Below are 15,064 nucleotides of genomic sequence, written 5' to 3'. Positions count from 1 at the left end.
AGAAAGATATTATGTACTGTATATCTGCAATAGCTTTGGGACACAACATCGGGAGTCTGTGTATTGGTTGAACTCCCTGAGTTGTGCATCTTTCTGGTGGGTGGCAATGGAAAATAACCCAACCACAATATAGCCGGCTTAACCACCCAAAGAAATCCTGTCTACAAAGGCATATGTATAATCTCTAGGAACTCTACTTACAGTCTAAAGTGAAATGTGTCCAACTTTTGTCCGAACCACATCATATTCCTGCTGAGTTAAACATTACACCATGTACTTCACGTGAAGTACCACAAACTCAACCATATGGAGGTTCGGACAAAAGTTGGATTCTGTTGTTGAGTTGTTAGCGAGGGATACATTTCACTTTACGTCTGGTAAGTAGAGTTCCTACAGATTATGCATTATACATATGATTATACATATGCCTTTTCCTGTCAACAGAGGCCAACTCTGTTGACAGGAAAAGTTTTTTTGGTGAAGCAGGATATATTGTGGTAGGGTTATTTTTCTTCACCACACACCAGAACGATGCACAACTCAGGTCCAATACACAGACTGCCGATGTTGAGTCCCAGCACTAATGTGAAATAGCTTTGAGCCCATACCATAAAGACCCTGTGGGTCCAATTTTCCTCCGCTGAGCTCCTCGGTCCTGATGCCTTCAGGCTGGTAAAAAGACAGATAATACACAGCTTTTAAAACATCATACTGTCATATACTGTACATAATATACTGAACGTACTGTGTATGTAATCACAATATTCATTAGGTAGTTGCAAAGATGTTAAAGAGATAATTTACTGAAAAAACATATATTATAGTTTTTTTTTCGATGCAGTACATTTTTTGCATGTCATCAGTTTTTAAGATAGAGCACTTAGTAAAAATCTAAAAGTGTGATGATGAATTTTGTGTCAGTTCCATTTTGCATCATCATCACCCCTTTTGTTTTGTCATATCCTCAATAATACCAGAGGGTTTGCAACTGTATAATGGTGCGGATGACGCTCATTCTAGTACAGTTAAGTGCAGAAGTAGCAGCAGTTGAACTAGTTGCCTATAAGCTTACCACTACACGGATCGTCTTCACAATTTGGTCGTTGAACCTTAGCTTGTCAGTGCGTAAGGTGAATGTGAGAGTGTGACTCCCCACTTCCAAGGCCATGAGAGTGAAGGTGACAAGACCAACTGAGCCGCTTTCCAACAGAGTGGTCTTGTCACAGTTGGTAGTCTTTATGCCGTCATCTTTTGTTGGTTTTCCTTGGAAGAGGCACACCCCTGCCCCAGCGGTCAGAGTTACACAATACTAGCCACGGATGATACAGACAGAAAGAAGAATGGAAGCAATAAGATGTAAGTAAATCAGTGCTTAAAATGGGCAGGTATACACCGGTACTGAATACCAGTAACTCAATTTTTGACTGCTTGAGTACCGGCACATTCTATAGAATATTGTCTTAACAAAAAATAGTAATACTGGCCCTTATTTCATTCCACTTCAAGCACATCATAAAATCATCAAAATATGCATTATATGATAAATGTTCTCAATCCTAATTACATAAATAATGCCAGGTATTTTTTTATTGTTATTTTCAATGCATTTCAATAGAACCTCTTTTACTGGCTTCACCTTAATATTGTCTTCTGCCTGGTTATAGACGGAGCCTCGCAGCTCGATCTGCTCTCCACGCACCATGGAATAGGGCAGGGGCACATCTACACTCACTGCCTGAGTAACTGAGACCTTGATGGGGTCCGCCACACAGATCCCTGACCTCCCTGGGAAGAATAAGAAAAACATTAACAACAAAACCGGGGTGACCAAGGGTTGATTCACTCTACTGTTTTGAGCCAAGCTTTGCTGGCCTGGCTACACAACTAAAATGGCAGCGGGGAGCCATGTAGCTCATACAGGAGTGCTACAGGAGTGATAAAGCTCTAGTGACCAATTTAAAAAATATATATATTGTGATTTATCAGGAGTGCTGAATCACCCACAGCAACCCTACATCCCTCGGCTATGACAACTACCATAGTTGCTGGAACTGTGCTGGAAAGGACAATGTGTAGAGAAAATACTAGAGCCTGCATGGTACGGTTCATGTTGGCACAATGTGGGAAAGGGGTACAACTGATTGTGTAGAACAGTGGCTAAGGACTCCAGCAAAGATAGTTGCTATTATATGGATGAAGAAATAAATAAGATTAAGATTGCTTGGTGTGTTGAATGACTGTGGTAAATGTACCTAATTTCTCCTGTGGGTGGTGCTAGGCGTCAGTGTTTGTTCACCAACTTACCCTCCTTCTTGAACACGCCAACAGCTTTTATCTCCCAAGTGGTCAGAGAGTCTGGGAGATTTCTGTTCAAGGTCATCTGCCCTGACCTAGTTGATGACAACAGTAACACACTTACTTGGCCTCAGGTCAACCAAGACACAAGGGCCACTGGGCTAGCACACTCCCCTTTTAGATGCTGTTAGATAACAGTACAGTCAATGAACATAGAGAATACACATGATAAATCTGTCTTTCAGTTTTGTCTCAAGTAACTTACTTTGCATTAATTGTCAACCTTAAGGTTCCATATTTAATATCTCTTCCAGGTAAGAAGATATATTGCATTTATAGTTTGTTTAGATTTTTTTATGCTATGCCAAGAACCTTTGTTTTTCTCACCTGACTGGTTGTACTTCCCATAGCCAGCTCTCTGGGAAGTAGCTGCGTATCTGAGTGGGCATCAGGTCAAAGAGAATAGCCATCTCTGCATAGAAAAGGCAGGGATTGTAAGTTAAAACACAACTATGCTAACCCTCAACATGGGGGACCCTCAGGGGTGCCTGCTAAGTCCCCTCCTGTACTCCCTGTTCACCTGCGACTGCATGACTCCAACACCATCATTAAGTTTGCTGATGATACAATGGAGCTCCCTGCCATCCAGGACCATTGTGAACCAGAACAGGACCACAAAAAATCCACAGGACCACAACAGGGACTACCCATTGGGCACACACTGGTTGAATCAATGTTGTTTCAACGTAATTTGCCAATGTATTGTGACATGGAATCACTCCGAATTTACTTTCACATACAGATTGTACAAGAAAAGTTTGAGGAGTTACTATTCAATGTTATTTATGTAGTCTATGCAAATTAGTATGGAAGCTGATCAATGTCAAAATGTGTTGACATGATAGCTCAGCTGAATTGTACACAGTTTGTTTCCAAAGTTAAGCAGAGTACAGGCAGAGGTAGGCATCTGGATGGTGGACTTGTTCTCACTGATGTGCATTACCTCTCATACACCAGTAGAAGTCAATGTCCAGGCAGGAATCGTTGGACTGTGGCTTCAGATTTTATTTCAAGGTTGATACCATGACATTGAAACAAGGACATTGATTAAAAAATACAATTTTATTATCAACATTGAAACAAGGGCAAATCAAATGTGTGCCCCGTTTCAAGAAACTATGCGTATGTCGCACGTCACTACTTCCCAGGAGAGGCATTTGAATGTTTATTTTTATTTTTATCGAAATACATTTTTGGGCAGAAATTCCTTCTGGAACATATGAATTTACATATGCCTTAATTTGTATGCCATCTGTAAATAATTGCTTTAGCCAGGGAAAAATACAGGAACCTTCCCGCTAGCCATGATTGGCTGAGTTAATGGATTGGCTGGACATGCCGAGAGATGAGTTTGGAGAATGCTTCTATAACGTGAACTGCTAAGTATGTGTGGATAATCCGGTCTACTGCAGCTTTTTTTTTTAAGATTTCATGAATAACTGAAAAAGTTTTGCTACTGCTCTCAACATTGCTGCCCTGAGGTTAATAGCGCTATCGACAAAGCTCAGTGGGAAAATGTTGTGATGGACAACTTTCTGGAGGTTGGTCGTGCCATGCTGACTTTCTGACTGAAAATTAATCAGACAATGAGGAAATCCCTGATTTAGGTAAAAACATTTTAATTGAACCAGACATTGTAGTCTTCTGATGACAATGGTGGGGAAGAAACGGTATTGTTGTCACGGAAGAAGTTGACCGAGTTTTGAAATCAGTGGAATGCTCAGTGGAAGCAGAGAGATGATTGCCAAATGCAGAGAGTCCAAAAAGAGAACACAGAAAGAATTCTGTAGTAGAAAACACCTGTCTACGGATTATATCTTCAAACTAAGTGAAACCATGGCTTCCATGACAGAGGGAGAAGCGTTCATCCATAAGTGCCCAGCTACATTTTCAGATATTATACATTTCAAATTTTGTCAGGAAGTTGTTTTCATTGCAAGTTAAAGCGTACTGTTAGCTAGCTAGCTAACGTTAGCTGGCTGGCTCGCTAGCTAATGTTCTGTGTAGGATCTGTGTAGGAGCTCTAGAAAGCAGCCCCAGCTCCCGAGTTGGAATTCCAAGTTGGAAGACCATTCAAATCGATTTTTCTCAGTCAGAGTTTGTTTTTTTACGGGATTATGGTTAACTGTTTAGCTTGCTAGCTAGCTACATTTCTAAACAAAAGACTCCACTATGCAAGTAACCATCTTACTGTACTGTTTACACCTTCAGTATCCTGTGCATGTGACAAATAAACTTCGATTTTATTTGATATAGTGTGATTACCAGAGACGGTAATATGAAGAACAACAAGACATGCACCAAAGTCAGATTAGGATATATCAAATCAAAGTTTATTTGTCAATAAGCCGAAAACTACAGGTGTTTAACACTTATTTGGTTACTACATGTTTCCATATGTGTCATTTCATAGTTTTGATGTCTTCACTATTATTCTACAATGTAGAAAATAGTAAAAATAAAGAAAAACCCTTGAATGAGTAGGTGTGTCCAAACCATTGACTGGTACTGTATGTGACCCACCACCTGTATTCGGTCCTATTTAGCAACATTTTTTACATAGGATCAAAGTAGAGATTCTGAGCTAGAAAATGGTATATCATACATTGCAGTTGAGGAACAATGAGAAAGTAATTATGCTTTGACAAAAAGTTGTATTAAAAATAAACTTTATCTAGTTCTTACTTACAGGCTCTAACCAATAGTGCAAAAAAGGTATTAGGTGAACAATACAGAGGCCAAGAACTAGATAAAGTTTATTTTTAATACAACTTTTTGTTACTACTATCAACCACTTTTAGTCTTGAAATCGTTGGTTGTGAACGATGCTGAATTGGTGAAGAAAAGGAGGAGCTCTCCAGTAGGTCTATCAAAACATTCACAGGCCATTTTCTCAAAAGTGGGGTTAAAAGTTTATCAACTTTCAAAGCATAATTACTTTCTCATTGTTCCTCAACTGCAGTGTATGATATACCATTTTATAGCTCAGAGTCTCTACTTTGATCCAATGTAAAAAATGTTGCTAAATAGGACCGAATACAGGTGGTGGGTCACATACAGTACCAGTCAATGGTTTGGACACACCTACTCATTTCTACATTTTTACTATTTTCTACATTGTAGAATAATAATGAAGACAACAAAAATATGATATGACACATGTGGAAACATGTAGTAACCAAATAAGTGTTAAACTAATATATATAAATATACTGCTCAAAAAAATAAAGGGAACACTTAAACAACACATCCTAGATCTGAATGAAAGATATAATCTTATTAAATACTTTTTTTCTTTAAATAGTTGAATGTGCTGACAACAAAATCACACAAAAATAATCAATGGAAATCCAATTTATCAACCCATGTAGGTCTGGATTTGGAGTCACACTCAAAATTAAAGTGGAAAACCACACTACAGGCTGATCCAACTTTGATGTAATGTCCTTAAAAGAGTCAAAATGAGGCTCAGTAGCGTGTGTGGCCTCCACGTGCCTGTATGACCTCCCTACAACGCCTGGGCATGCTCCTGATGAGGTGGCGGATGGTCTCCTGAGGGATCTCCTCCCAGACCTGGACTAAAGCATCCGCCAACTCCTGGACAGTCTGTGGTTCAACGTGGCGTTGGTGGATGGAGCGAGACATGATGTCCCAGATGTGCTGAATTGGATTCAGGTCTGGGGAACGGGCGGGCCAGTCCATAGCATCAATGCCTTCCTCTTGCAGGAACTGCTGACACACTCCAGCCACATGAGGTCTAGCATTGTCTTGCATTAGGAGGAACCCATGGCCAATTGCACCAGCATATGGTCTCACAAGGGGTCTGAGGATCTCATCTCGGTACCTAATGGCAGTCAGGCTACCTCTGGCAAGCACATGGAGGGCTGTGTGGCCCCCCAAAGAAATGCCACCCCACACCATGACTGACCCACCGCCAAACCGGTCATGCTGGAGGATGTTGCAGGCAGCAGAACGTTCTCCACGGCGTCTCCAGACTCTGTCACGTCTGTCACGTGCTCAGTGTGAACCTGCTTTCATCTGTGAAGAGCACAGGGCGCCAGTGGCATATTTGCCAATCTTGGTGTTCTCTGGCACATGCCAAACGTCCTGCACGGTGTTGGGCTGTAAGCACAACCCCCACCTGTGGACGTCGGGCCCTCATACCCCCCTCATGGAGTCTGTTTCTGACCGTTTGAGCAGACACATGCACATTTGTGGCCTACTGGAGGTCATTTTGCAGGGCTCTGGCAGTGCTTCTCCTGCTCCTCCTTGCACAAAGGCGGAGGTAGCGGTCCTGCTGCTGGGTTGTTGCCCTCTTACGGCCTCCTCCACGTCTCCTGATGTACTGGCCTGTCTCCTGGTAGTGCCTCCATGCTCTGGACACTACGCTAACAGACACAGCAAACCTTATTGCCACAGCTCGCATTAATGTGCCATCCTGGATGAGCTGCACTACCTGAGCCACTTGTGTGGGTTGTAGACTCCGTCTCATGCTACCACTAGAGTGAAAGCACCGCCATCATTCAAAAGTGACCAAAACATCAGCCAGGAAGCATAGAAACTGAGAAGGGGTCTGTGGTCCCCACCTGCAGAACCACTCCTTTATTGGGGGTTTCTTGCTAATTGCCTATAATTTCCACCTGTTGTCTATTCCATTTGCACAACAGCATGTGAAATTTATTGTCAAGTGGACAGTTTGATTTCACAGAAGTGTGATTGACTTGGAGTTACATTGTGTTGTTTAAGTGTTCCCTTTATTTTTTTGAGCAGTGTATATTTAATATTTGAGATTATTCAAAGTAGCCACCCTTTGCCTTGATGACAGCTTTGCACACTCTTGGCATTCTCTCAACCAGCTTCATGAAGAATTATTTTCCAACAGTCTTGAAGCAGTTCCCACATATCCTGAGCACTTGTTGGCTGCTTTTCCTTCACTCTGCGGTCCAACTCATCCCAAACCATCTCAATTGGGTTGAGGTCGGGTGATTGTGGAGGCCAGATCATCTGATGCAGCACTCCATGACTCTCCTTGATCAAATAGCCCTCACACAGCATGGAGGTGTGTTTTTGGCCATTGTCCTGTTGAAAAACAAATGATAGTCCCACTAAGCACAAACCAGATGGGATGGTGTATCGCTGTAGAATGCTGTAGTAGCCATGCTGGTTAAGTGTGCCTTGAATTCTAAATAAATCACTGACAGTGTCACCAGCAAAGCACCCCCACACCATCACACCTCCTCCTCCATGCTTCACGGTGAGAACCACACATGCAGAGATCATCCGTTCACCTACTCTGCGTCTCACAAAGACATGGCGGTTGGAACCAAAAATTTCAAATTTGGACTCATCAGGACAAAGGGCAGATTTCCAACGGTCTAATTACATTTACATTTAAGTCATTTAGCAGACGCTCTTATCCAGAGCGACTTACAAAATGGTGCATTCACCTTATGATATCCAGTGGAACAACCACTTTACAATAGTGCATCTAAATATTTTAAGGGGGGGGGTTAGAAGGATTACTTTATCCTATCCTAGGTATTCCTTAAAGAGGTGGGGTTTCAGGTGTCTCCGGAAGGTGGTGATTGACTCCGCTGTCCTGGCGTCGTGAGGGAGCTTGTTCCACCATTGGGGTGCCAGAGCAGCGAACAGATTTGACTGGGCTGAGCGGGAACTGTGCTTCCTCAGAGGTAGGGGGGCCAGCAGGCCAGTGGTGGATGAACGCAGTGCCCTTGTTTGGGTGTAGGGCCTGATCAGAGCCTGAAGGTATGGAGGTGCCGTTCCCTTCACAGCTCCGTAGGCAATCACCATGGTCTTGTAGCGGATGCGAGCTTCAACTGGAAGCGGGGTGACGTGAGAGAACTTGGGAAGGTTGAACACCAGACGGGCTGCGGCGTTCTGGATGAGTTGTAGGGGTTTAAATTTTTATTTTTGGATAAAGTAATCCTTCTATTTATTTGGGCTGCGATCTGAGGTGCAGTTAACTCTAATGAACTTATCCTCTGCAGCAGCGGTAACTGTGGGTCTTCCTTTCCTGTGGTGGTCCTCATGTGAGCCATTTTCATCATAGCGCTTGATGGTTTTTGCGATTGCACTTGAAGAAACGTTCAAAGTTCTTGACATTTTCCACATTGACTGACCTTCATGTCTTAAAGTAAAGATGGACTGGCGTTTCTCTTTACTTATTTGAGTTGTTCTTGCCATAATATGGAATTGGTATTTTACCAAATAGGGCTATCTTCTGTATAACACCCCTACCTTGTCACAACACAGCTGATTGGCTCAAATGCATTAAGAAGGAAAGAAATTACACAAATTAACTTTTAACAAGGCACACCTGTTAATTGAAAGAATCTAAAATATAAAAAATATTTCGATTTCTTCAACACTTTTTGGGTTATTACATGATTCCATATGTGTTATTTCATAGGTTTGATGTCTTCACTATTATTATACAATGTAGAAAAAGGTAAGAATAAAGAAAAACCCTTGAATGAGTAGGTATGTCCAAACTTTTGACTGATACTGTAGTTCTGATGATTATGTTGAAATTAGTCAGGTTAATTAGTCAGGTTAAGTCAATGTATTAAAGTTTAAGTGTTAACCTAATTTATATATTTACAACGTTGGTTGAAATGAGATGAAAACAGTTGTGGTTAATTACTTTTTTCAAATCCAATGTATTTTCTATGTTGATTCCACGTCACAATAAGTTGACAAATTACGTTAAAACAACATTGAGTCAACCAGTGTGTGCCAAAAATCTATAATTTCTCATAAAGTGTGCACTTGTGCCACCTTCACACATATTTAAAAGAATTTGCATCATATTTCTTATACCAATCCATGAAAAGAAGTAAACTATCACGGCTGTTCGAAGGATTGGACCAAGATGCAGCGTTTTCGTAGTTCCACATATTTATTAAAAGTGAAACTGAATGCAATATACTAATAACTTGAAAATAGGAAAACAACAAACCGTGACGCAGAGAGGACAACACACAACTCAAAAGACAATAACCCACCAACAACATGCAGAAACACCCCTACTAAATATGACCTCCAATCAGAGGCAACGAGGACCAGCTGCCTCCAATTGAAGGTCAACCCAATAAAACCCAACATAGAAATAGACAAACTAGAACTACAACATAGAAATAGAAAACATAGAAGAAACACAAAAACACCCCCGGTCACGCCCTGCCCTACACTACTATAGAAAATTACATCTTACTAAGGTCAGGACGTGACATAAATAAGTGCACACTTTGGAAGAAAGGATTGTGATTCAAGGAATAACACATTAACAAGAAGAAGTTTTGTGTCAACATAATCATAGGGGCTGTGATTGCCATCCAAAATATGCACTCACCAACACGTGCCAAGACATGACCACTACTGGTTTGGAGAAGCTCTAGGCTGTAATCACAGCACTCAGTGAACACTGCACGACACTTCTTCGCATCACTGGATTGTTTAACCTTAAGTCTATTGGCACGGTGAGCACAGGTATCCAGGGTTGGGATTTGATGCAATCCCTGCCAGCAGCAGAAATAATCCTTGCCATATTGTTTGGCTGTGGGACAGAGACACAGTTAGGGCCTTGATTTATCTCAACAAAGTACAGCTTTTTCATCGTAACATTTATAATAAAAACAACATTTGTTGTGATGGGGAGTTAGCTCACTATTTACTTGCCTTTCTCTTTCTGTTGGCCATAAGAGAGTGCACGCTTTGGTCTCACAGAAGCAGTGCATGTGTCATCTGATGGAGAGAACATACATGGATAAAAGTGTGTGTAAGGATGCTTATTCTCAATGACGCTTACATGTTCTCCAGTCCTCCGCGACTTTATCTGCATCCGAAATGGCACCCTATTCCCTTTGGTCTAAAGTAGTGCACTATAAAGGGAATAGGGTGCCATTTCGGATGCAGACTGTGACAGACACTGTACATTACCTTCAGATTGGGAAGCCTGAGCATTTGCATTGGTCATAAAAGTGAGTCCAGTGAGACGGAAGACATCAGCGTTATCTTTGCCACCTCCTCCTCCACACCCTTGGTCACTTTGCTCAATGTGGCGGAGCACCTAAAGAAAGAAATAACAATGATTGTCACCTCAGCTTCTACATGGCGAATTTTTGCTTTCTATGAAATGTGCCCAGTTCAAGTGTTCAGTGTTACATTTGGCGTAGTCGGCAGAATATTCATTTTTATCAATAAATCCCCATTACTAAGGTTCCATTCACCAGAGAAAATGCCATTCATCCTCTCTGCTCTAACCATGCTCAGTAAGAGTTTGCTGGATTAACCTGTATAATGTACACTGTGTGTAATGCTGAATGCATCTTTTAACTCAGAGTGCCAAACACAGATGTAATTTTTTTATGTAATGGACAATAATGTTTTCTTAGCTAACAAGTTAAGCATGGCTGTTGTGTGTTTTCTGAGTCTTGAATGGTCTCACTCTTGTCACTGGGTCCTGGAGTGGGGCTCTCAGTGAGTAGACAGCAGTGTCAATAGCAGATAAGGCCACCAGGGAATCCTGCCCAGTTTTCACTTCAAATATCAGTTCATCCTTAGGCTTGTAATCCTTCTTACGAAATGAGAGCTCTGTCTAAGAGATAAAAAAACAGAAAATGTTCTGGTGAATAAAGATGGGGTATGCTCATTGTGAAAAGACAAATATTCTGTGCATTCTCAGCTTATTCACAGTTAAATGTGGCAACACGATCAGGAATTAAGAGTTTTGAATGGGTTGTGGTGGAGGCGGAGCTACAGTACCTTAAGTCCATTGACACATTTGTCCTTGACGTCTATCCACACCGAGTCGGCAACCAGCTCAGGCGTCTTCTCCCCATGCAGTATGTAGTAGACTAGCAGGCGTATCGATGGCACCATGTCTGAGGTCACTGTGAAACTAATGGCTTGGGAACCTGTACCTTGGAGACGCTTCTCAGAAGCAAACTTCACTATCTTCCCCCTCGAGATGATCTGGCATAGAAGTCAGATAGGTAGGTGAAGAAGAGGTAAATTGTTAGAATTACTGAACATTTTTGGTCCTTATTTTGTTTTGTTATATTAACTTTTTTTTACGCAAATCATTTTCTTTTTACTTTGACCTAATGGAGTATTATGTGTAGATCAGTGACAACAAATCCCAATTAAATCATTTTAAATCCCACTTGGTAACAAAACAAAATGTGAAAAAGCCCAAGAGGGGTGAATACTTATTATAGGCACTATATGACTAGAAAACTAACATCACTTACCTGGTAGCTGAAAGTCTCAATTCGGAGGTAGCTGCGGGCATGGAAGTAGATTTGAATGCTGACATGTTGTCCAACTTGAAGGCCGGAGTAATCGGACGGCAAATCAATGTACAAGTAGCGTTCGTTGGGGGACGAGTATGCCTTGGCTTCAAGTGTATATTCCGCTTGATTACCGAAGGGTAACCTCTCATCAGCGGTCTTGAACTGAAACAACATTACAGCATTACATACATTCTATCACAAGCCTCACAAAACCAACAGAAAATAGAGCAAGCAAAAGATGTGTGGCATGTGCAGAGCCTGTGGTCTAACAATAACATGCCTGGCTTAGACACATTTAAACTCCCTCTCCCCACTGGAGACTGGGATTCAATCCCAGCTCCAACCTTTAAATCTGTTTCTCCCACATCCCTGTCTAAACAGTGTCAAAATACCTCCAGAAATATATATAAAGAAATAGATGTACACTACCGTTCAAAAGGTTGGGGTCACATAGAAATGGCCTTGTTTTTTTTAAAGAAAAGCAATTTTTTTGTCCGTTAAAATAACATCAAATTGATCAGAAATACAGTGTAGACATTATTAATGTTGTAAATGACTATTGTAGCTGGAAACGGCTGTTTTTTTTTAAGGAATATCTATATAGGCGTACAGAGGCCCATTATCAGCAACAATCACTCCTGTGTTCCAATGGCACGTTGTCTAAGCTAATCCAAGTTTATAATTTTAAAGGCTAATTGATCATTAGAAAATCCTTTTGCAATTATGTTAGCACATCTGAAAACTGTTGTTCTGATTAAAGAAGCAATAAAACTGGCCTTTAGACTAGTTGAGTATCTGGAGCATATATATTTGTGGGTTCGATTACAGGCTCAAAATGGCCAGAAACAAAGAACTTTCTTCTGAATCTCGTCAGTCTATTCTTGTTCTAAGAAATTAAGGCTATTCTATGCGAGAAATTGCCAAGAAACTGAAGATCTTGTACAACGCTGTGTACTACTCCCTTCACAGAACAGCGCAAACTTGCTCTAACCAGAATAGAAAGAGGAGTGGGAGGCCCCGGTGCACAACTGAGACAATGGACAAGTACATTAGAGTGTCTAGTTTGAAAAACAGACGCCTCACAAGTCCTCAACTGGCAGCTTCATTAAATAGCACCCACAGAACACCAGTCTCAATGTCGACAGTGAAGAGGCGACTCCGGGATGCTGGCCTTCTAGGCAGAGTTCCTCTGTCCAGTGTCTGTGTTCTTTTGCCAATCTTAATCTTTTCTTGTTATTGGCCAGTCTGAGATATGGCTTTTTATTTGCAACCCTGGCTAGAAGGCCTACATCCTGGAGTCGCCTCTTCACTGTTGACATTGAGACTGGTGTTTTTTTCTAATGATCAATTAGCCTTTTAAAATGATAAACTTGGATTAGCTAACACAACGTGCCATTGGAACACAATAGTGATTGTTTCTGATAATGGGCCTATGTACACCTATGTAGATATTCCAACAAAAATCTGCCGTTTCCAGCTACAATAGTCATTTACAACATTAACAATATCTACACTGTATTTCAGATAAATTTGATGTTATTTTAATGGACAAAAAAATGTATTTTCTTTCAAAAACAAGGACATTTCTAAGTGACCCCAAACTTTTGAACAGTAGTGTATGTCAAGCTGCCTTCACTTAATCATACATTTAATGAGACTCAATCCACATTGGTACTTACAATAAATCTTGCACTCTCAACTTCTGAATGAAGGTTGCAAATATAAAGAGCAATCCCATCGTCGTTGGTCCTCTGACTGTTATCCGCTGTCAGTGTAGGACAATGAAGTTTCTCGACTACACCACGTTTGTTTTTGGTGAAGGAATTCACCAACCTCACTGGTACCAATGCCACAGGGTCCCCCAAATGGTCCTTGACCGACACCTGGTGGCAAAACCCCCATACAGTCTTATAAAAAAGGGTTCCAAAAGGGTTCTTTGTGGTGGGATAGGTATCTACCAAGACCTGTTTTCATCTGAAGAACCCTTTTTGGAAGACAAGGCTTCTTTATAAGGCAAAGGGTTCTACCTAGAACCTTTAAAGGGTGTATATAAAACAAGGGATGGTAGAGAAGGAAAGCCTTCTGCGCGCACCATAGTATTATTTTTCATTCTATTTGTTAACACTTGATCCCCAAAAAATAAACAATATGAATTTTAAACCAACAGATTGCATAGTACTTTTGAACGTTACGGACGTTTGTCGTTCTGAAACAATGGACTTTGACATCACTTGGGAACCAGTCAATCAACTACAGCATCCCAGTATGCAATAAATGTCCTCCCTCTTGCTATTTTCCGCTTTACGTATGCCCAAGGCTATACATTCTTTCCACCAGCAGGGGCGAGCAGAGTTTGCAGTTCAAGGTGTGATTTGCATCTCTGGCGAGTAACCCTTACTCATAGGACCGCAATAAGCCCTTGGCAGGCCGCTTTTGCTTCTATGCCATTTAGCCTGCACTCAGAGGACAGCAATAAGCCCTATTGTGAAAGACAATAGCAAAGAATTTCTCTAATCTCAAATTCGGCCTTCCACTTTCCAGCTAACCACAGCCAGCCAGAGGCAGCAAGCTGTTTTTGTTGTTTCTATAAATACCTTACATTTATTGTGATTTTAATTTGATTTATTTGCCAATTAAAAAACATAATTACAACCACACATGTGGACATAATACATTTAAAAGCATCAAGGATTACAAAAAATGTGATACACCTAATAATTTAGTTTAAGTAAATTAATGATATATTGATTATGCCCAAAAATAGCCTAGATTTTTGCCATTGCTTTAATATACTATATTTCGAGGCAATACCTTTCTAGCAATAATGCCACTCCCTTAAACCGCCTCATCCACTTGAATAAAAGTGTTGATCACTACAAACAGTATGTGGCGGCACCTCTTAAACCCCACAGAAGAAGCCGAAAAACTTTAAACTGGAAGTTATCTTTCTTACAAACCTGTCTTTGATACTTGATACTAGCCAGTAGCTTTTAGAAAATAAAATTCCCCATGCTTTTGGAACAAAACAACAGTTTAATTATTTTTATATATCATCACCGAATGTTTTGAAATACCGAACAATAATACACTAATGGCACCCATTCAGACGATATAGATCAGGGAAGGGTAACTTTGATGGGGGTGGGGGCCACAAAAAATTTGAATGTTATAATGCAAGTTTGCTGCAAATTTACATATTTTACCATGGGGCAGAGAGAAGATTTTGCAATTTTATAACTAATTTCATGCAATTCTACACAATTTGCTATAGGGTGGAGAGGAATGTTTATTCAAATTTTTTATTTTTTTATTAACCTCTCCACCACTCCCCCTCTTCGGAGGACAAATATCTTTTAGTTTCTTTACAGCTTTTTTTCTACATATACATACATTTT

General features: G+C 40.8%; 1 protein-coding gene across 2 annotated transcripts in view; it reads right to left on the bottom strand.

Moving 5' to 3' along the window:
* c5 (complement component 5) overlaps positions 1-15,064 on the bottom strand; it is a 56,677-nt gene that overhangs the window by 16,918 nt on the left and 24,695 nt on the right. For both annotated transcript variants that reach the window (XM_014174798.2, XM_045708901.1), the window contains exons 11-22: positions 13,349-13,552; positions 11,628-11,831; positions 11,140-11,349; positions 10,823-10,972; positions 10,315-10,444; positions 10,054-10,119; positions 9,728-9,931; positions 2,683-2,767; positions 2,305-2,390; positions 1,637-1,785; positions 1,073-1,309; positions 609-669 (exon numbers count right to left, since the gene is read on the bottom strand). In XM_014174798.2, the coding sequence (XP_014030273.2) occupies positions 609-669; positions 1,073-1,309; positions 1,637-1,785; positions 2,305-2,390; positions 2,683-2,767; positions 9,728-9,931; positions 10,054-10,119; positions 10,315-10,444; positions 10,823-10,972; positions 11,140-11,349; positions 11,628-11,831; positions 13,349-13,552 (1,786 nt within the window). The remainder of the gene's footprint in view (positions 1-608; positions 670-1,072; positions 1,310-1,636; positions 1,786-2,304; positions 2,391-2,682; positions 2,768-9,727; positions 9,932-10,053; positions 10,120-10,314; positions 10,445-10,822; positions 10,973-11,139; positions 11,350-11,627; positions 11,832-13,348; positions 13,553-15,064) is intronic.

Source organism: Salmo salar, chromosome ssa26 (genome assembly GCF_905237065.1).
Source record: "Salmo salar chromosome ssa26, Ssal_v3.1, whole genome shotgun sequence".
Classification (NCBI taxonomy): Eukaryota; Metazoa; Chordata; class Actinopteri; order Salmoniformes; family Salmonidae; genus Salmo; species Salmo salar.
The sequence above is the reverse complement of the archived record's forward strand: the minus strand, read 5'-3'. Positions and strand labels throughout refer to the sequence as shown.